Raw genomic sequence first — 19030 nt, forward strand, 5'->3', positions numbered from 1 at the left:
TAAAACAAATGCTGAAGGAACCTCTGTAGACAGGAAACACAAGAAAAAGAAAAGACCTTAAAAAAAACATAAAACAATGAAGTAAGTGGTAATGGGATCATACATATCATTAATTATCTTAAATGTAAATGGATTAAAGACTACAATCAAAAGCCCCAGACTGGATGAATGGGTACAAAACAAGATCCATATATATGCTGGCCCTAAGAGACACACTTCAGATCTAGGGACACATACAGACTAAAAGTTAAAGGCTGTAAAAAATATTTCATGCAAATGGAAATAAACAGAAAGTAGGAGTAGAAATATTCACTTTGGGTAAAATAAACTTTAAAATAAATACTATTACAAGAAACAAGGAAGGAGACTGCATAATAATCAAAGAATCAATCCAAGAGGAAGATATAACAACTATAAATACATATGGACTCAACATAAGAGCATCTCAATACATAAGGCAAGTGCTATCAACCATAAAAGGGGAAACTGAGAGTAAATAATAATGGGGGACTTTAACATGTCATTCACACTAAAGGACAAAAAAATCAATAAAGAAACAAAAACCTTAAATGACACATTAGACAGATTCACCTAATTGATACCTACAGTGCATTCCATTTCTAAGGAGCAAATACAGTTGTTTTCTCAAGCACACACAGAACATGCTCCAGGATAGACTGCATCTTGGGTCACAAATCAAGCCTTTGTAACATAAAAGATGCCTCCTCCTTGGAAGAAAAGCTATGACAAAGCTAGACAGTGTATTAAAAAGCAGAGACGTCACTTTGCTGACAAAGGTCCATATAGTCTATATGTTTTTTTCTCCAGTAGTCATGTACAGATGTGAAAGTTAGACCATAAAGAAGACCAACAGCTGAAGAACTGATTGCTTTGAATTATAGTGCTGGAGAAGACTCTTGAAAGCAAGAGTCAGCAAGGAGATCAAATCAGTCAATCCTTAGGGAAATAAAGCCTGAATATTCATTGAAAAGACTCATGCTGAAGCTGAAGCTCCAATACTTCGGCCACCTGATGCAAAGAGCTGACTCATTGGAAAAGACCCTGATGCTGGGAAAGATTGAGGGCAGGAGGAGAAGGGGGCAGCAGAGGATGAGATGGTTGTATGGCATCATTGACTCAATGGATATGAGTTTGAGCAAACTCCAGGAGGTAGATAGTGAAGGACAGAGATACCTGGCATGCTGCAGTACATGGGGTCGCAAAGAATTGGACATGACCGAGTGAACAACAGCAACAGAAATTTTTTTATGACAACAAAACGATGAGATTAAATATCAATTAAGATTAAATATCAATTACTAGAAAAATAATTGTAAAAAATACCAACAAATGGAAGCCAAACAATATACTTGTAAATGAACAAGAGGTCACTGAATAAATCAAGGAAGAAAAATAATACCTAGAAACAAATGACACTACACTAAAATCTAAAACATATGCATATTAAGTTGTTTCAGGCATATCCAACTCTTTGCAACCCTATGGACTGTAGCCTGCCAGGCTCCTGTGTCCATGGGATTCTCCAGGCAAGAATACTGTAGTGGGTTGCCATGCCCTCCTCTAGGGGATCCGGGATGCAGCAAAAGCAGTGCCAACAAGGAAGTTTATAGTGATACAAGCCTACCTCAAGAAATGAGAAATCATCAAATTAAAAACCTGAGCTATCATCTCACCCTGGTCAGAATGGCCATTATCAAAAAGTCTATAAACAATAAGTGCTGGAGAGGATGTGAAGAAAAGAGAACTCTCTTACTCTATGGTGAGGGTATGAATTGATACTATGAAGAACAGTATAGAGATGATTTTTAAAAAATGGGAATAAAACTACCATATAATCCAGCAATACCACTACTGGGAATATACCCTAAAGAAACTTTAATAGAAAAGGACACATGTACTCCACTGTTCACTGCAGCACAATTTACAATAGCCAGGAAATGGAACCAACCTAGATGTCCATCAATGGATGAATGGATAAGGAAGTTTTGGTGCATGCATACAATGGAATATTACTCAGCCTCAAAAAGAAATGAATTTGTGTCAGTTAAGATGAGGTGAATGAACCTAGAGCCTTTTATACAGAGCTAAGTAAGTCAGAAAAAAAAAGAACAAATATCATATATTAATACATATATATGTAATCTAGAAAGATAGTACTATTGAACTTATTTGCAAGGAAAGGATGGAGATAGAGATGTAGAGAATGGATCTGTGGACACAGCAGGGGAAGGAGAGTGTGGGGAAAATTGAGAAAGTAGCATTGACATATATACACTGTGAGTGCTTAATCGCTAAGTTGTGTCTGACTCTTTGCAACCCCTTGGAGTGTAGCCCACCAGGTTCCTCTGTCCATGGAATTTTTCAGGCAAGAATCTTGGAGTAGGTGGACATTTCTTCCTCCAGGAGATCTTCCCAACCCAAATATTAAAACTGCATCTCCTGTATTGCCAGGTGGATTATTTACCACTGAGCCACCTGGGAAGCTCTCTATATACATTACCATGTGTAAAATAGATAGCTAGTGGGAAGTTGCTATAACACAGTGAGTCCAGCCTGGCATTCTCTGATGACCTAGAGGGTCAAGATTGGGAGATGGGTAGGAGGGAGCCTCAAGAGGAAAGGGATATTTATATATACATATAGTTATGAGTGATTTGTGATGTTGTATGGCAGAAACCAACACAGCACTGGAAAGTAATTATGATCCAATTAAAAATAAATTTAAGAATGGGAGTGATATCCAAACTATACTTTTATAAGATCTCACAGTTTGCTGTAGAAAGGATGAAAAGTGGAAATGCAAGGGTAAAAGTATTAACAGGGAAGAGGCTATTATATCTATTCAGTTGAAAGGTGATAGTGGCTTGTACTTGGGTGGGGTGTAGAATTTTTTTAAATAGATTGGTTTTGGATATATTTTTAATATACAACTGGTACAAATTATGTTTAGATTGGAATTGAAAAGTGCAAGATAGGGAGGGCTGACAGATTACTCAAGTTTCCACATTGAATAGCTTCATAGATGGTGATATTTGCTAAAATGGGATACAATTGATGAAAAGCACATTTAGTGGGGAAAAGCAGTGTTTCTCCATTAGACTTGTTATAATTTGAATTTTATATTACATTCTAAAGATATAGTACATTCTCAAGCCCTCTTTTAGTCTGACCTGGAATGCTTTTTCACCTATCTACCAAGTTTCTCCTCATCCTTCAAGATTCAGCTGAAGTATATTCTCTTTGATATTCCTCCTAATCCCTCCCAGTTATCTGGTTCTTCCATTTGATTTTAGAGCACTTTAGTTATAACTGTCTTCTGTACTGGAAAATGATATCTAAAACACTGTCTTAATTTTTTTTACAAGTTGTAACAAGAGATTGGATGGAGGTATGCCCAAGGTGGCTGACTAGGAAGACCCTGATCTCACCTCCTTCCATGGGCATAATGAAATTGCAACTATTTATAGAACAACTATCTATGAGAGCAACCCCAAAGACTAGCAGAAATGATCTGCTACAGCTAAAGATATAAATAATGAATCACAACAAGATGAGTAGGAAAGACAGATCTTTTATATATATATATATATAATTGAGACCCATATTCCCTGGTAGATGACCATAAAAGGAGGATAAGCACAATTGAAGTGGTTCTTCCCAAGGCTTAAGGGAATGAGCCACATATCTGGGCTCTCCAGCTGAACCAGTCCTGTACCAGTAAGATGACCCATAGAACATTTGATTTTGAAGGCCAGTAGGACTTACTTTTGGGAGAGAAAGAGGGCTATGGGAAACAGAGACTCCACACTTAAAGGACACACACAAACTTTCACATGCTCTGATATCCAGATCAGAATCATTAATTTAAAAGGTACCTAGGTGAGGTCTACTTACCGATTTTCAGGAACCACTTAGAGAGGCAGGAGATGGTTGAAACTCACCCTGAGAACATTGACACTGGAAGCAGCAATATATGGGAACTCATCATACCAAGAGGGTTTCCCTGGTGGCTCAGTTGGTAAAGAATCTGCCTGAAATGCAGGAGATCTGGGTTCAATCCCTGGGTTGGGAAAATCACCTGGAGAAGGGAATGGCAACCCACTCCAGTATTCTTTCCTGGAGATTTCCAGGGACAGAGGAGCCTGGTGGGCTACTTTCCATGAGGTCGCAAAGAGTCAGACATGACTGAATAACTAATACACACACACATCATACTAAGAGGACACTGGTGTTGGTAAGTACCATTTTGGAATCCTCCCTGTTGCTTACTAGTTCTGGAACCTAGTCCTGCCCTCCAGCAATTTGGCACCAGGTCTGGGACACTCCAGGTCAAGCAGCTAGCTGAGTAGAAACACAGGCCTACTCACCAGCAGGTCAGCTTCTGTAAGATTCTCACCACCAAGCCTTTCCAGAATTGGACTCACCCACCAGAGGACCCAGGAATGACCCCCACCCACCAGTGGATCGTTATTAGACCTGGAATCCATCATCATCCACCAGGGCTTGGGCACAAGCTCCAGGACCCCCTGAGTCCTGGTATCACCCACCAGTAGGACAACTTCAGCTCCAGAAACTCTAGGTCCCATAGACAGAGACCCCAGGATCTGATTTTGCCAACCAGTATGCTGGCACTAAACTTGGCACCAGGACTCACCCACCAGCAGGCAGGCATCAGCTCTTGGATCAACAAGGCCCTGCATGCAGCTGTGATAAGATACAATGTAATCACCAGTAGCCTGGCACCAGCCCAAGGATTCCCTGGTACCTTGCCCTGTCCACCTACCTATACCAACTCCAGGACTACCAGGGCCGTGCAAAGTGACTTAAATCCCTAGCTCCATCCACCAGTGTGTTGGCATTTGCCCTGGGTCACCATGGGCCCTGGAACTGGATACCAATAAGCCAACACCAGCTCTGGGAACCTCTGGCTTTAGCCAGGGACCTGAGACTTCACTCTGAAAGTCAGTTGACCAGCACTAGACCTAGGATATAGCTTCACTACTTGTGTATGAGCACCAGCCCTGGGACTTCAGCAGGCTTTCATCTAGCTGTGTCAATATCCACCCCATTCTCTAGCAGGCCAACAGTACCCAGGATATCCTGGGCCTGGCCCTACCCAGCAGCCAATCAACATTTGTTCTGGGATCCTTGACACCAGAGTCAGCCATCCTGGGACCTGGCCATACACACTGGTGGACCAGCACTAGCTCTGAGATCTTCCTGGGGCTTAGTAGCCAGTTACCCTGTGACATGGCCTCAACCTGTCTGTGGCTCAGCACCAAGACCTGGACCCCCCTGACTGTGAACAGAGCCATACCAGGACATGGCCTTGTCCACCAGTGGCTCAAAGACTGTTCACAAGACTGCCTGGCAGCCAACTGGACAAGAGAACAGTCCCACCTACCAGTGTCTTCACAGTAATCAGACCCACCACAACAGGACACACAAAGCCCACAGAGAGGACACTCATAAAGTATATTGTCTTTTCTCATTCAAGTTGTGATTTTTCTGGCTCTTGGTATGATGGAGCTCTGAACCATATTAAAACAATCTATTTTATGAGGCAATAACCCCTGTTTGTGTTTAGCACAAGTACTGGCATAATTTTGTGTTAAAATGGCTATGCAACTTTCAGAGACTTTGCTTTACTTTTCTATTTTGCTTGGTTTCTCTGGTGTCACTGAGGCTCCTGTTGATCTCTGCCAGAGCTACTTATTGTCTCTGAATAGGAAAAGGGATTCTCCATCTTGCAGGCACAAAGAGTACTTCCTGGGCTGAAACTTGCTATGTTGAGATTCCCCTTACTGTTTCTTTCCCATGTCTAATTGGAGGAGGGGAGTCTCTGGCCAATAGAGATGAAGAGCAATTTCCAAGACTACTTGACATAAGCAAGGCCCCAGTCCCTCATTCCAGAGTCCCCAAATCCACCTGGGGTTGTCACTAGAACTCCTTTTGTTTTTACTTTGGGCTGCAAAGATGCCCTGTTATTGTGCTTCTCTATTCTTCTCCAGGCTCCCTTCTTCTTTTCTATCTTTTTTAGTCCTTACATCATTGTTTTTAAAAAAATTCCCAGTGTTTATTTATCACCAGAGAGAGATGTCTATGGTAGCTCATCTAAACTGGAAGTCCAATTTATGCTTTTCAACCATCAGTTTTCTGTGACACAGGTTCAATCCCTGGGTCAGGAAGATCCCCTAGAGGAGGGCATGGCAACTCACTCCAGTATTCTTGCCTGGAGAATTCCATGGACAGAGGAGTCCAGAGGGCTATAGTCCATAAGTTTTCACAGAGTTAGACACAAATGAAGTGACTTAACATGCACACAGAGTGAATGTAAAGCAATAAGCAGGGGGATAACACACAAGTCCAGGTAGCAGATGGCTGTGCTTTAGTAGCAGTGAAGATAGAAACAAATGAACAAATTAAAGTTATTTTGTAGGAAAAACAAGATTTACTAATGTGCAGACTTTGGGGCTTTTTGACTTGAGCAATTGAATGATTGGAAGTGCCACTTAATTGTCAAAAACATCTCCTCCATCCCCACAAGGAGCAAAACCACCACCACAAAAAAAAAAAAAAAAAAAAAAAATGTATCCCTTTCTGAAATATATGGACTTTAGCTTATATTCCTCAATCTGGAGTAGGATTACACACTCAAAAGAAATGTATCTCCATCCCACCTATTTCTCTTTGTCTCAGATTCATGACTGAGACCAAGTTAACAACCTTCCAGCTGCATACAAATTACAGCTAATAATTGAGTAGAGTTCCCAGAGTGGACTGGGTTTTCAATAACCTTCATGTTAACAATACACCAACAGAGTTCTGTTGTTTATTTCATTGATGATGCAATGGCTAAAATACCCCAATTTGATTTTATCATTAACAGTCCAAATCTTCTCCCACCTTTACCCCCGATATGTTTCTGAGATTTCCAGTAAAGCCTGCCATAAAGCCATTGACCAGAGTTAACCAAGAGGAATGATAGGCTCTGGCTTGTGTTTTATCATCCAACTTTCAACATTATTTATCAACTCAACACCATTTCTGCGGGTTTCTACACTTCAGAGGGTTGCTAACTTGGCAGATAAGTTTGCTGGAAAGACAAAAAGAGGGAAGTTGGATCCAATATGGATAATGAATGATGGAGATTAGTGGAGTTTCCATGATATAGAAGGATGAAGCAGATATTTGTAGTTGAATAGATGAAGGTTTGAATCCTCACTCAGTTTTTAGCTGAATGGCCTGAGGTAAAAATCACTTTCTCTTATCATTTGCTTGCTTAAAAGTACAGCAAAAATGTCACCCTGATAGAACTAATGGAAGTCAAATGCAATTAGGTATTAGATTTTTTTGTAAAATATAAAACACAATAGATTTAAGTTATTGTTTTCACTGTCTTGATGCTTCTTCCATTCTCTATTTGTCATGTAAAATGATACAGTGGATACCATAGTAAGAATGGGTCTTTTCTGTGTTCTTTGACCGAGGTTTTAGAGAGGGTTGAACTTGTGACAAAGGAATATTGCTTTAAATTACCAGAGGAAGGACTCTATAAAATTGCAAGTAGACATCTCATACCCCCAACTACCAAAAGAGCTCACTAGATCTGTGCCCTCCTCTCCTTGCCCAGTGTAAAGGTTTGAACCTAGTTTCAGCCCTCTATTTCCCTCTGGCAACATTTCTTAGCATCTATGATATTTTTGGCAGTTATGGATCTTGAGATCTCCTCCGGGACAGCTTCTTCACTTTCCAAACACAAACTTGAAGCATCCACAAAGGATAGGCAGACTCATTCTATGCCCACCCCTAAACACTTCCACCAGTCTCACCAAATGCTCTCTCTTTCAGCAACAATCACAACCTTCAAGAGACCACAGAGACAATCAAAATCAACAAGTTCACTCTTATGGTGTTATAACAAGCACTTTAATATGTAGAATCTTCTGATGAAAGCATGGAGAGGACACTCAACATTCCCTTCAGTGCAACTGTACCAAGAACTTGGAATACTGGCTTCCTGAGGAGTTTCTGTCCCCAGAGGTTGTAGTTGCTCTTGGCAGTAATATTGCATTTACCCACTTAACAAAAATGGTCCACTCTCAAGAAAAGTAAAAATATAATTTGGATCCTTAAATCCTACCTCACTTATTTCCCATCATGCTATGTTCTTAGTCTTTAGATATGGATTATTGTCACAGCTCACTTAGCCTTGGTTCAGAAAAAATTTGCCTAAGTTCTGGAAAGTAATAGAGACTTAATCAATGAACCTTACTTTTGGCATCTACTTTGTGAGAAAATGTTTCAGTTTTTAGAAATTACCAGATATTCCAAGTGTCAGTGGGTGATATAATCTAGCTATTGAAATTTGTGATATGAGATTCCAGGGGACTCAGCCCCAGATGCCCAAGTGGAACAAAGAAACTAAAGAAAAAGAAAGAATACAATTTCCATACAAATAAATAAGTGAAGAAATACTCAGATGAGTTTGATTCCTTCCTCTGCCTTTTCTACAACTCATACCCTTTAAATGCATGTCAGCTGCTAGTCCATGGCCTGCTGAGAGTATATTCCAGATGTGCAGTTCCAAGATCCAGCTGTTACTGCTTGAGAGACAGAAGCTTGAAGCTGTCATCCAGGATGGACCTCCTGTTGCGCCGTAACTTCCTCTGACGATGCTGGTACCACACCACACCTCCAAGAACCAGAGCAATGAGCAGGAGAATGACACCCATGGCAATCAAGACAGAAGTCAGCATCTCAATATCCTTTATAGGGATTTGCATGCCCAGCATCTTCACACTGCCTTCTCCAATGTTTCTGGGAATTGCTACTGAAATGGAACAAGAGGAAAATGGGAACCATGGGCTGGAGAGTACTCCTAAAGACATATTTTATAATCAACTCTGGAAGAGGAGAAATAAGCTCATCCAAATAGGACAGAAGAACGGTTCTTATACCTCAAAAGATCAGCCAGTGATGATAGACTCAGTGGTTATAGGGAATCAACGTAACAAAACGACATAGTTGAGAAAATCCTTAAGAAGCACTGAAGCTCCAATGCCCCCATACAAAGAACTAGGACTCAGAGTGAGAAGGGCCTTGACATATTTCTTAAAATATATAAAGGCTTATGATGTAGCAAAAAAAAAAAAAAAAAGAATTTTTGTTGCATGGCTCCAGAAGGTAGAACTAGTAGTAGTAGGTAGAATCTCCTGCGAAGCAGTTTGACTCAATTATCTAGCTTATCAATACTCACTTTGACAATTGGGCCATGATAAGAGTGTGCCACTGTTCTGTCTGGTCTCTTGCATCTTTGAGTCATTGTAACACTGATGTCACATTGATATTTCTAGGTGAAATATCTAATTTTTCTTAGTCCCCAGCATATGAACATTTGATGACCCCCGATTAGCCCATGGGATAAAGCTCAGACTCAAATCAGACATTCCAACTCTCAGAATCATGTTCTAACCTACCCTACTCTTAATTGCTACTCTTCAGCCATAACAACTCATTCCTTGTTCTGCAGAATAGGTGATCCTTTTTTCAGGCTTTCAAGATTTTCTCATGCTGCTCATTTGCCTGAACAGCTTTTCTTCTTCCTTACCATTCTATCCCCAGCTTAAAACATTATAGGTCTCAGCAAAGATTTCATCAATTCAGCTAGACAATTAATAATGTTCATGTCTCAGTTTTGGTTATATTTATGGAAAATATTAAAATGCACACCCCACAACTTAGAAAAAAATAATGGTCCTCTATTTGGTTTGCCCAAAGCACCTGTACTATTTGTAATCCAACAGTTTACTTGCTTGGGCCAATTGACCCAAGCTACCCTCAATTCTGGCTTTCTGTCTCCTCTTTTATAAAATGAGGATAATAACCATGCTTAATTTTTTTAAATTATTTTTTAAATTTTATTTTATTTTTAAACTTTACATAATTGTATTAGTTTTGCCAAATATCAAAATGAATCTGCCACAGGTATACATGTGTTCCCCATCCTGAACCCTCCTCCCTCCTCCCTCCCCATACCATCCCCCTGGGTCGTCCCAGTGCACTAGCCCCAAGCATCCAGTATCCTGCATCGAACCTGGACTGGCAACTCGTTTCTTACATGATATTTTACATGTTTCAATGTCATTCTCCCAAATCTTCCCACCCTCTCCCTCTCCCACAGAGTCCGTAAGACTGTTCTATACATCAGTGTCTCTTTTGCTGTCTTGTACACTGGGTTATTGTTACCATCTTTCTAAATTCCATATATATGCGTTAGTATACTGTATTTATGTTTTTCCTTCTGGCTTACTTCACTCTGTATAATAGGCTCCAGTTTCATCTACCTCGTTAGAACTGATTCAAATGTATTCTTTTTAATGGCTGAGTAATACTCCATTGTGTATATGTACAACTGCTTTCTTATCCATTCATCTGCTGATGGACATCTAGGTTGCTTCCATGTCCTGGCTATTATAAACAGTGCTGTGATGAACATTGGGGTACACGTGTCTCTTTCCCTTCTGGTTTCCTCAGTGTGTATGCCCAGCAGTGGGATTGCTGGATCATAAGGCAGTTCTATTTCCAGTTTTTTAAGGAATCTCCACACTGTTCTCCATAGTGGCTGTACTAGTTTGCATTCCCACCAACAGTGTAAGAGGGTTCCCTTTTCTCCACACCCTCTCCAGCGTGCTTAATTTTAATGTTTATTGTGAGGTTTGAGTTAATATTTATAAATATTCAACATAGTTCTTGGAAGATAGCAAATGCACAATAATTGATCAGTTGTTACTATTTCCCCCCACCTTTAAAAATAATGTATAGCATCCAGAACTACAATTATTGTTTCTGTGTCTCATTCTACTTTGAATCTCCTCGAAAATGGTTATTATGTCTTATTATTTTGGTGTGTCTGGCAGTCAGCATGTGTTTGATGAATGTATACTTGGATGAATCAATATTCTTACAGAACTGAGAGAAGATGTAATAAAATGAGTTCAGTCAGAAGCTGGGAAGCATCCTGGTCTTGAGTTCACATTCCACCACTGACTTACTTCTCTTGTGACCTTAGAAAAATCACTTTCCATCTCTCAGTTTCTCATGTAGAAAATCCTGGACTTTTTTAGATCACCAGTTCTGAGGGGGTTTTCCCACTGTTCAGCATTGTAAAACAAGCAAGAGCTTATGAAGATATATGTTTGTATGTACATACTGGTATGTACAAATGTATATACAAATGTATGTACAAAACATGTATATGCGTGTGTGTTAGTCACTTAGTCATGTCTCACTCTTTGCGACTCCATGGGCTGTAGCTCACCAGGCTCCTTTGTCCATGGAATTCTCTAGGCAAGTATACTGGAGTGGGTTGCCATTTCCTTCTCCAGGGGATCTTCCCAACTCAGGGATTGAACCCAGGTCCCCTGCACTGCAGGCAGATTCTTTACTGTCTGAGTAACCAGAGAAGCCTGCAAATATGTATATACATACACATATATGTATGGCACTCTGCTCTCTCTGCTTCACCTTTCCACTCCCTAACCCCTGGAGAACATAACCTAGTTTCCTGGTTGACTGTTTATAAGATACTTAGGCATATAATTGTTCAGTCAGTAAGTTGTGTCCAACTTTTGTGACTCATAGACTGTAGCCCTCCAAGCTCCTCTGTTGATGGGGTTTTTCCAGGCAAGAGTACTGAGTAGGTTGCCATTTTCTTCTCCAGGGGATCTTCCTGGACCAAGGATTGAACCTGCATCTCCTGCACTAGCAGGCGAGTTCTTTACCACTGAGTCCCCTGGGAAGCCCAGGCAGGTCATCAGGTCTTTTCCAAATAGAGCTGAAAAATTTCCAGACTGAACTGAAGATCTCTAAAATCTGATCTAGACCTTCATAACTTTCTGAATCTTTCTCAGTTTAGATGCAAATGAGGAAGAAAGTAAAATAATTATTTGAACCTAGCCTGGCTAGGACAAGAATCTCTGTTTTCTTGAAGTGCAGAAATGGCTGGTCCCCAAAAGTCAACTATTTAGTATTCCATGTGTCTTAGTTTCACACTGTTCTTGTGGGGAATTCATATCTGTGCTGTAGCTCCTTTATGCACAACTCAGTAAGACTTTGAATTTTCTTTCCCCTCACATATTAGGTGAAAGGATAAGATAGCAGCCTTCAACTGGAGATGAGGCCATTTCCCTCAACTAAAGTGGCTGGGCATGGGGGTCAGAGAGAATAAATCTGCCGAGAGAAGCTTAACTGGAAGCTTAACCTTAGATTTCTTGCTTCTGAAGTCTTAAATAAATCTCAGGATTCTTCCTGTTAGCATTGTAGTACAGCTTTCAGTCATGTGAAGCCCATTTTCTAGAGGCGCTGCACCTTTCCCCGAATGTACAACATATATAAGTACCAAATCTGTGTGTCATTCTCCCTACCTTTTCCAATCTCTTCAGGGATGGTGGTGGTAGTGCTTAAGTGTTCTGGAGAAAAAAAAAAAAAAAAAAAAAAGAGGTTAGTCTTATTATTCTTCCTACCTGTTCACAGGCTTGTTGTAGGAGGTTAGCATTGATTGGAGGGAACTCTCTGTGATATAGTAAGCAAAATGGAGGTGACTGGAATTAACTAGCTTGTAGTCAAAGTCAGTATTGGTATGTGGATTTGATTTTTTAGCATTGATACAAATATGAACAAGTGTATAGGCTTGGGAGTCCAAAAAGTAAATCACCACTCTACCAATATTAACATATTTATTGGCACTTCATCTTCATTATTGTTATTTTTGCCACACTTTTCCAGCTTTCCTTCAGGAAGCCCCTGGTCTTTGTTAAACCCATCCATACATATTCAATCTCTCTGACTATTTCTTCCTCTTCTTGCTTTAAAGGGGCTGAACTCTTCTCTGAGGACAATATTTCCTTTGCATCCTCTCAATACTACTTTGAGATCACTTATTCCTCCCCTTTTTGCAAAGACTCATGTCTTTCGAGGCTCATTGCTGCTGATGCTAAGTTGCTTCAGTCATGTCTGACTCTGTGAAACCCCATAGACGGCAGCCCACTAGGCTCCTCTCTGTCCATGGGATTTTCCAGGCAAGAACACTGGAGTGGGTTGCCATTTACTCTTCCAATGCATGAAAGTGAAAAGTCAAAGTGAAGTCGCTCAGTCGTGTCCGACTCTTAGCGACCCCATGGACTGCAGCCTACCAGGCTCCTCCATCCATGTGATTTGCCAGGCAAGAGTACTGGAGTGGGGTGCCATTTCCTTCTCCTTTGAGTCTCAATATTTGGCTAGAAAAAAACGCAACCACTTCTTATAACTGTTACCTAGCAGTTCTCTTCATTCATGAAAGTCTTCGGTACGTGCTTCAGTCTTTATTGTCCTCAATTCCCACTGTAGGTATTGACCTATCTAACACTCAAGTCTCACAGTTTTTGGACCTCTTAACTCCAACAAATTTCAAATATACTCTAACTCTGGTCACATTGGCCTAATTATGCAGAACTGCTTCATCTCAAATGTCTAACAATGCTCTTCTATTCTATGTTCTAATGCAACTTACTCCATTTAACCTTTTATTTTATCCTCTCATGAAGATCTCTAGCTCTTGGACAGTTCAGTTTTTTTTCCCCAACTCACCAGCTTCATCTTGTTTTTCCTTCCATTCCTAGTCAGGTTAGACTCCATTGTTTATCACTTCAACTACTAGATTACCTGGACTGTTATAATCATTTGCTGAAACCCCAGTAACTATATTTTCTTTTTTCATATATATCCTGAATGCTGGTGGAGAAACATCATACAATTGTAAATATAAGTATTCTATTTTTTTAAGTATAAGTAAGTATTATTTGGGTACAAATTTAAGTCCTCAATGCTGCTTGGCAGTAATGAACTTATCTTCCACCACTCAGAGTAACTTTTCCCCCCACTTCCAAGAGTGGTTATTTCAAACCTTTGCCCACTTTTCTCAAGCGCCTTACCCTAGCCTCTGTCTTTCACTTCATTACAGATGAAACATAGCCCATCAGACAGAAATAGTCTATCTTTTTCGTCAAACTTTTCACCCAAACCTACATATTGATCCTTTCCTCTCACCCAAAGCTACACATTCATCCTTTCCTCTCTCCTTTTAGTAGAAAAATGGCCTTACTCCACTTTAATATTTTATTGTAGCTTTGGCTTTCATTCTCTGCTACTTCCACAGGAAGCTTTTTCCAACAATCAGTCTTTTATTCGCTATCTGCCTTCAGCTCTTCTCTCTGGTTGGCCTGGTTAGCTCATATGTAACTGGAACAACATCATATTAGACTATAGGGTGTCAAACAAACAAAAGAAAAATAGGTAAAATTATGGACTGGCTCATTATTAAAAAGAGACATGAGCTATTCTTTATGGACATTTCTTGATGACATGTATTGATGCAGTGTCTTATATAATAAATGGTCCATATTTGAGATGACCTGCCATTACACATGGAGACAATCTATTGCTTTGGATCTATAGGATCTTGATGATACAACAATTTGCCACTTGACTTTAATTCTAAGGACTGACAAAACACACTAAAGAATTATATGTGCTTGTCTTTGAGGTAGGGAGTAGTACTATAGTGGTAGCTAGAAGACACATTCTAGCAATATGTTACCAGAGAACAAAGTTTTCCAAAGATATAGGAAATGATAATGTACAATCATTTGTCTCCTTTCCTGGGGTTAAACGGAAGAGTTGTATTTTCTACCATGCTTTTCTAGACCTATTTGAATGCCTAAAGACATTTTCCCACTTTCTATTTATGCTGATAGAATGCCAGTGGCAAGGAATCCCAGAATACCTACCTCAATATTAAGTAAAGTGAAAGTGAAAGTCGCTCAGTCGTGTCCGACTCTTTGCGATCCCATGGACTATACACTCCATGGAATTCTCCAAGCCAGAATACTGGAGTGGATAACCTTTCTCTTCTCCAGGGGATCTTCCCAACCCAGGAATCAAACCCAGGTCTTCTGCATTACAGGTGGATTTTTCACCAGCTGAGCCACAAGGGAAGCCCAAGAATACTGGGGTGGGTAGCCTATCCCTTCTTCAGCGGATCTTCCCGACCCAGGAATTGAACCATGGTCTCCTGCATTGTAGATGGATTCTTTACCAATTGAGCTATCAGGGAAGCCCCTCTCAATATTACCTCTCAATAGTTTTCAAAACAGCTTGACTTAAACAAAAACAAACAAACAAAAAAACCTCCCTGAATTTCTGTGGGCCCTAAGAGTTTCTATTGGGCCTCTTGGGAGGGGGATAATGATGAGTACTGGATTCAGGTTAAGAGGCACAAGAATGAGACTCAACTTTTAACACCCCAAAGACATAAAATTCAACACAACCTACTCTTCTATGTTCTTGGTGATGAATAAAGATTGATAAAGAAACTACCCTGGCTATTACTTCTCCATATAACAAATAAAAGGAAAACTTTTTACCACCCTTGGTAGCATCTGTCTGGGATTAGTTTTAATTGAAAGCTAATTATCTCTTTTAAGCCTTAGACAGTCTCCACAAACAAACCAGTCAAGGGGTAGCTGTTGGAATTATATTTCTTCCTTTAGGAAAAAAAAAAAAAAAAAACTCATTAACAAGATTCTTTGAACTAGCTAGTACCTAATAAATTCTAAAGTAATAAATTTATATACAAATTAAATGTGTTGAAAGGAAGCAAGTCTATACTAAGCATCAATGCATAGAGCCCACTCAGTTTCAGGCTGAGTCAATTCATTGGAGCTCAACAGATGTCGAAGAAATTAGGAGGCATGACCAGGGGAGCAACAAGGTTGACAGAACACCTAGGGGGGTGGGTTTTGTTTTAAAACCTGGTACTTATTGGGATCAGAAGACAGATGCAAGAGACTTCTTGGGATTTTCTGGTTCTTATAGACTAGATACAACACTAGAAGATGGCATAGTTAGGCTTTACCTCTTTGGGACAAGACCGTAAAGACTGTCTCCATGCCAGCATGGACATGGTCAGTAACATGGCAGTGAAGCAGCCACGTCCCAGGGTTGCTGGCCACCATCTCCACAACCTCAAAGGTCCCTGGAAACAAATCCACTACATCTGCCCGGTAGCTCTCTCCACTCTGCAAAAGAGATTGGTGGTGGGAGAGAAAAAGTGAAGGGTATAACAATCATCTCAGAGTTTATAGAAAGTATAAGGCTTTGTTATCCACATCAGGTACATAGGACTCCAAGAGAGCAGCTAAAAGATTCTACCTTATCTATCTTCTCTGTGAACCCACCCATACAAACTGACTCAACAGAGGAGACTCTCTCTTCCTACTTTTCTCAAAGTGACCCAAAGTTAAATCAATTCCAACTCTCATTAGGGGGCTAAAAACTAGTATATCCATACATTTTAGCAGGTTTAAGCCTTGACCCCTAGGAAAGATCCACGTATTTCCTTTAGAAATAAAACTCAGTTTGCTTTATCTTCCATACCACCACCTTTATCAGCATTTCTAAATCTTTTATGTTATTCAATCACTAAGTTGTGTCCAATTCTTTGGGACCCCACGGACTTCAGCATGCCAGGCTTCCCTGTCCTTCACTATCTCCCAGGGTTTGCTGAAATTCATGCTCGTTGAGTCAGCGATGCCATCCAACCATCTCATCCTCTGTCGCCCCCTTCTTATTTTGCCCTCAATCTTTCCCAGCATCAGGGTCTTTTCCAATGAGTCAGCTCTTCACATCAGGTGGCCATAGTACTGGAACTTCAGCTTCAGCTTCAGCATCAGTCCTTCCAATGAATATTCAGGGTTGATTTCCTTAAGGATTGACTGCTTTGATCTCCTTACTGTCCAAGGGACTCTCAAGAGTTTTCTACAGCACCACAGTTTGAAAGCATCATTTTCCCAGTGCTCAGCCTTCTTTATGGTCCAACTCTTACATCCATACATGACTACTGGAAAAACCATAGTTTTGACTATATGGACCTTTGTCAGCAAGTCCACTCATTAATGACTACAACTCTAACCCCCTTTCCTAAGACAAAATCTTCAAAACCCACGTGTTGTCCAATGTAGTTTTTGAATTGAAGTTCAGGAATGGATTAAGGATTTTCAGAGATCATGAAACAATTGTCTTAAATTTCTTGCTCTTAGGATGACTGCTCACTGGGCCTCAAGTCCCTGACTGAGATCTGATAACATTTATTCCTTTGATCTTCCTATCCCATAAATGAGCCACTCATTTCTTTTATATCAAAGGGGAAAGATAAGGCTTGGAGGACAATGACTGACCTTGGGATACAAACCCAAACTAGATTTCTCTGCTCAATACTCCACGTGCAATACCTTTCATCTTTTAACTGATTATTATCTTGTTTCTTGCTTTCCTCTTCCTTCTCAATGGATATTAGATAACTCCTAGAATCACCCCTGAGGGACTCAGCCCTCTTTCTAGCTCACCCGGTAGAGAAAGCTTTCTGCATGGAAATGGACAGTGTGTAGGTCAATATCTTGTCCCATTGCCATCATGTACCAGGCCACTCGTTCTCCTTGGTACATTGTAAGGCCCATGAGGTTGGCATAGAGCTTTCCATTAATGGCTGTAAGAGAAGAAAAAGTATTTTGTATATCTCATTTCGACTTACCACTGCCACTACCATAAAGATAATCCCTATCATCTCTGATGACAGCAGCATCCTCCTAGCTTCTCTCTTTTCTACTCCATTTGTCCCTCTCCAATATATCTCCCACATTGGTGCTATAAGAGTGGTCTCTCTAATAACTAGTATGACCATGTCATTCTGCTGCTTAAAATACCTTAAAAGCCACCCCCCCCCGCCCCGCCCAAAAGATCAAGTCCATGACTCCTTAGACCAACAAGGTCCTTCAAAATATAGTCCCAAGCTTTCCCATATGTGTCTAACACTATCTAACATATTTCAATTAGGGTAATTTCTTAACCATCCCTTATTTTGGCCCCTTATTCATGTTCTTTGTGTTCTTGCTCGTGTTTCTGATCTTCCCTCTCAAAAATTCTTCCTTTTACTCATCTTTTCAAAGCTCAGTCATATTTTCACTTCTTCTAACAATAGTTCCCTGATCTTTTTCCTCTTAGGACCCCTCATTCTCTGCATCCTCTTCCACATCTAAACTCCTCCAGTACTATCTGTATCACTCTTTGGAACTCACTAGAAACTGCCTCCTACATTCATCTATCTTTTAATTTGTGGAATTTCATATCCCCAAATAGGTTGAAGGTTTTTAATAAGCAGGAAATAAATGTATATACTATAACACTGTACTCGTATTCTTCAGAACACCAAGCAGACACCTGATCCTACAATATATGTTAAAAAATACTTGTCACATTCTTGGAATTAATAATGATATTAATGCATGGGACTCCCTATCTGCTTCTTCCCAGGACACATCTAATGCTCTAAAGATAATAAACCATTCAGCACTGTGTTAATTCACACTTTCAAGAGTATACCCAGGATAAACTTCTCCACTTTTAATATTTTCATAGAGGGAAGATAATTGATACTCTTCATCCAAGAGAGGAAATAATGGAAGGAACATTTATAGCCTGTTTATTTACTCTAGTCAAATTTTGTATTTGAGAAAGGAACTAAATATACTCAACTCAGCCCCATTCTGAATCTTCTCTCTCTTAGATCAGACCACTGGAAGTGGTGCAAATGGATTTGTTATTCCATCATGGGGAAGATTTTGCCTCTGAAAAGAAGGAGGGCTGTTTTTGTCCCTCTATGTCAATAACAGGACATAAAATCTACCCATTGTTGGGGCAGTATTAGCAAGCCCATTTTGCTGCAAAACTAAATTCAGTTTGCCAACTAGCTTTGTCAGTAAGTTCACATTTGATCTTAAGCAGCTCTCTTTCTCAATTAGTTCAGAAATCTAGACAGGAAGGAAGGTCTTATTTATTTGCTCTCAGACTCCAACATTACTTTTTTTGTTGTTTTATCTCTAATGCCCACATTCAGAGAGTGTTCAATAAATACTTG

The 19030-nt window shown here is 40.1% G+C and overlaps 1 protein-coding gene across 9 annotated transcripts in view; it reads right to left on the reverse strand.

The window, feature by feature from the left end:
• Window positions 1–7928: 7928 nt before the first annotated feature.
• HEPH (hephaestin) overlaps window positions 7929–19030 on the reverse strand; it is a 137949-nt gene continuing 126847 nt past the window's right edge. For 5 of the 9 annotated variants that reach the window (XM_070784723.1, XM_070784727.1, XM_070784724.1 and 2 more), the window contains 4 exons: window positions 17463–17602; window positions 15974–16136; window positions 12447–12491; window positions 7929–8854 (listed from right to left, as the gene is read on the reverse strand). In XM_070784723.1, the coding sequence (XP_070640824.1) occupies window positions 8622–8854; window positions 12447–12491; window positions 15974–16136; window positions 17463–17602 (581 nt within the window). In that variant the 3' untranslated portion in view covers window positions 7929–8621. The remainder of the gene's footprint in view (window positions 8855–12446; window positions 12492–15973; window positions 16137–17462; window positions 17603–19030) is intronic. The other 4 variants (XM_070784725.1, XM_070784722.1, XM_070784729.1 and 1 more) reach the window with 3 other exon arrangements.

This window comes from Bos indicus, chromosome X, assembly GCF_029378745.1.
Source record: "Bos indicus isolate NIAB-ARS_2022 breed Sahiwal x Tharparkar chromosome X, NIAB-ARS_B.indTharparkar_mat_pri_1.0, whole genome shotgun sequence".
Taxonomy (NCBI): domain Eukaryota; kingdom Metazoa; phylum Chordata; class Mammalia; order Artiodactyla; family Bovidae; genus Bos; species Bos indicus.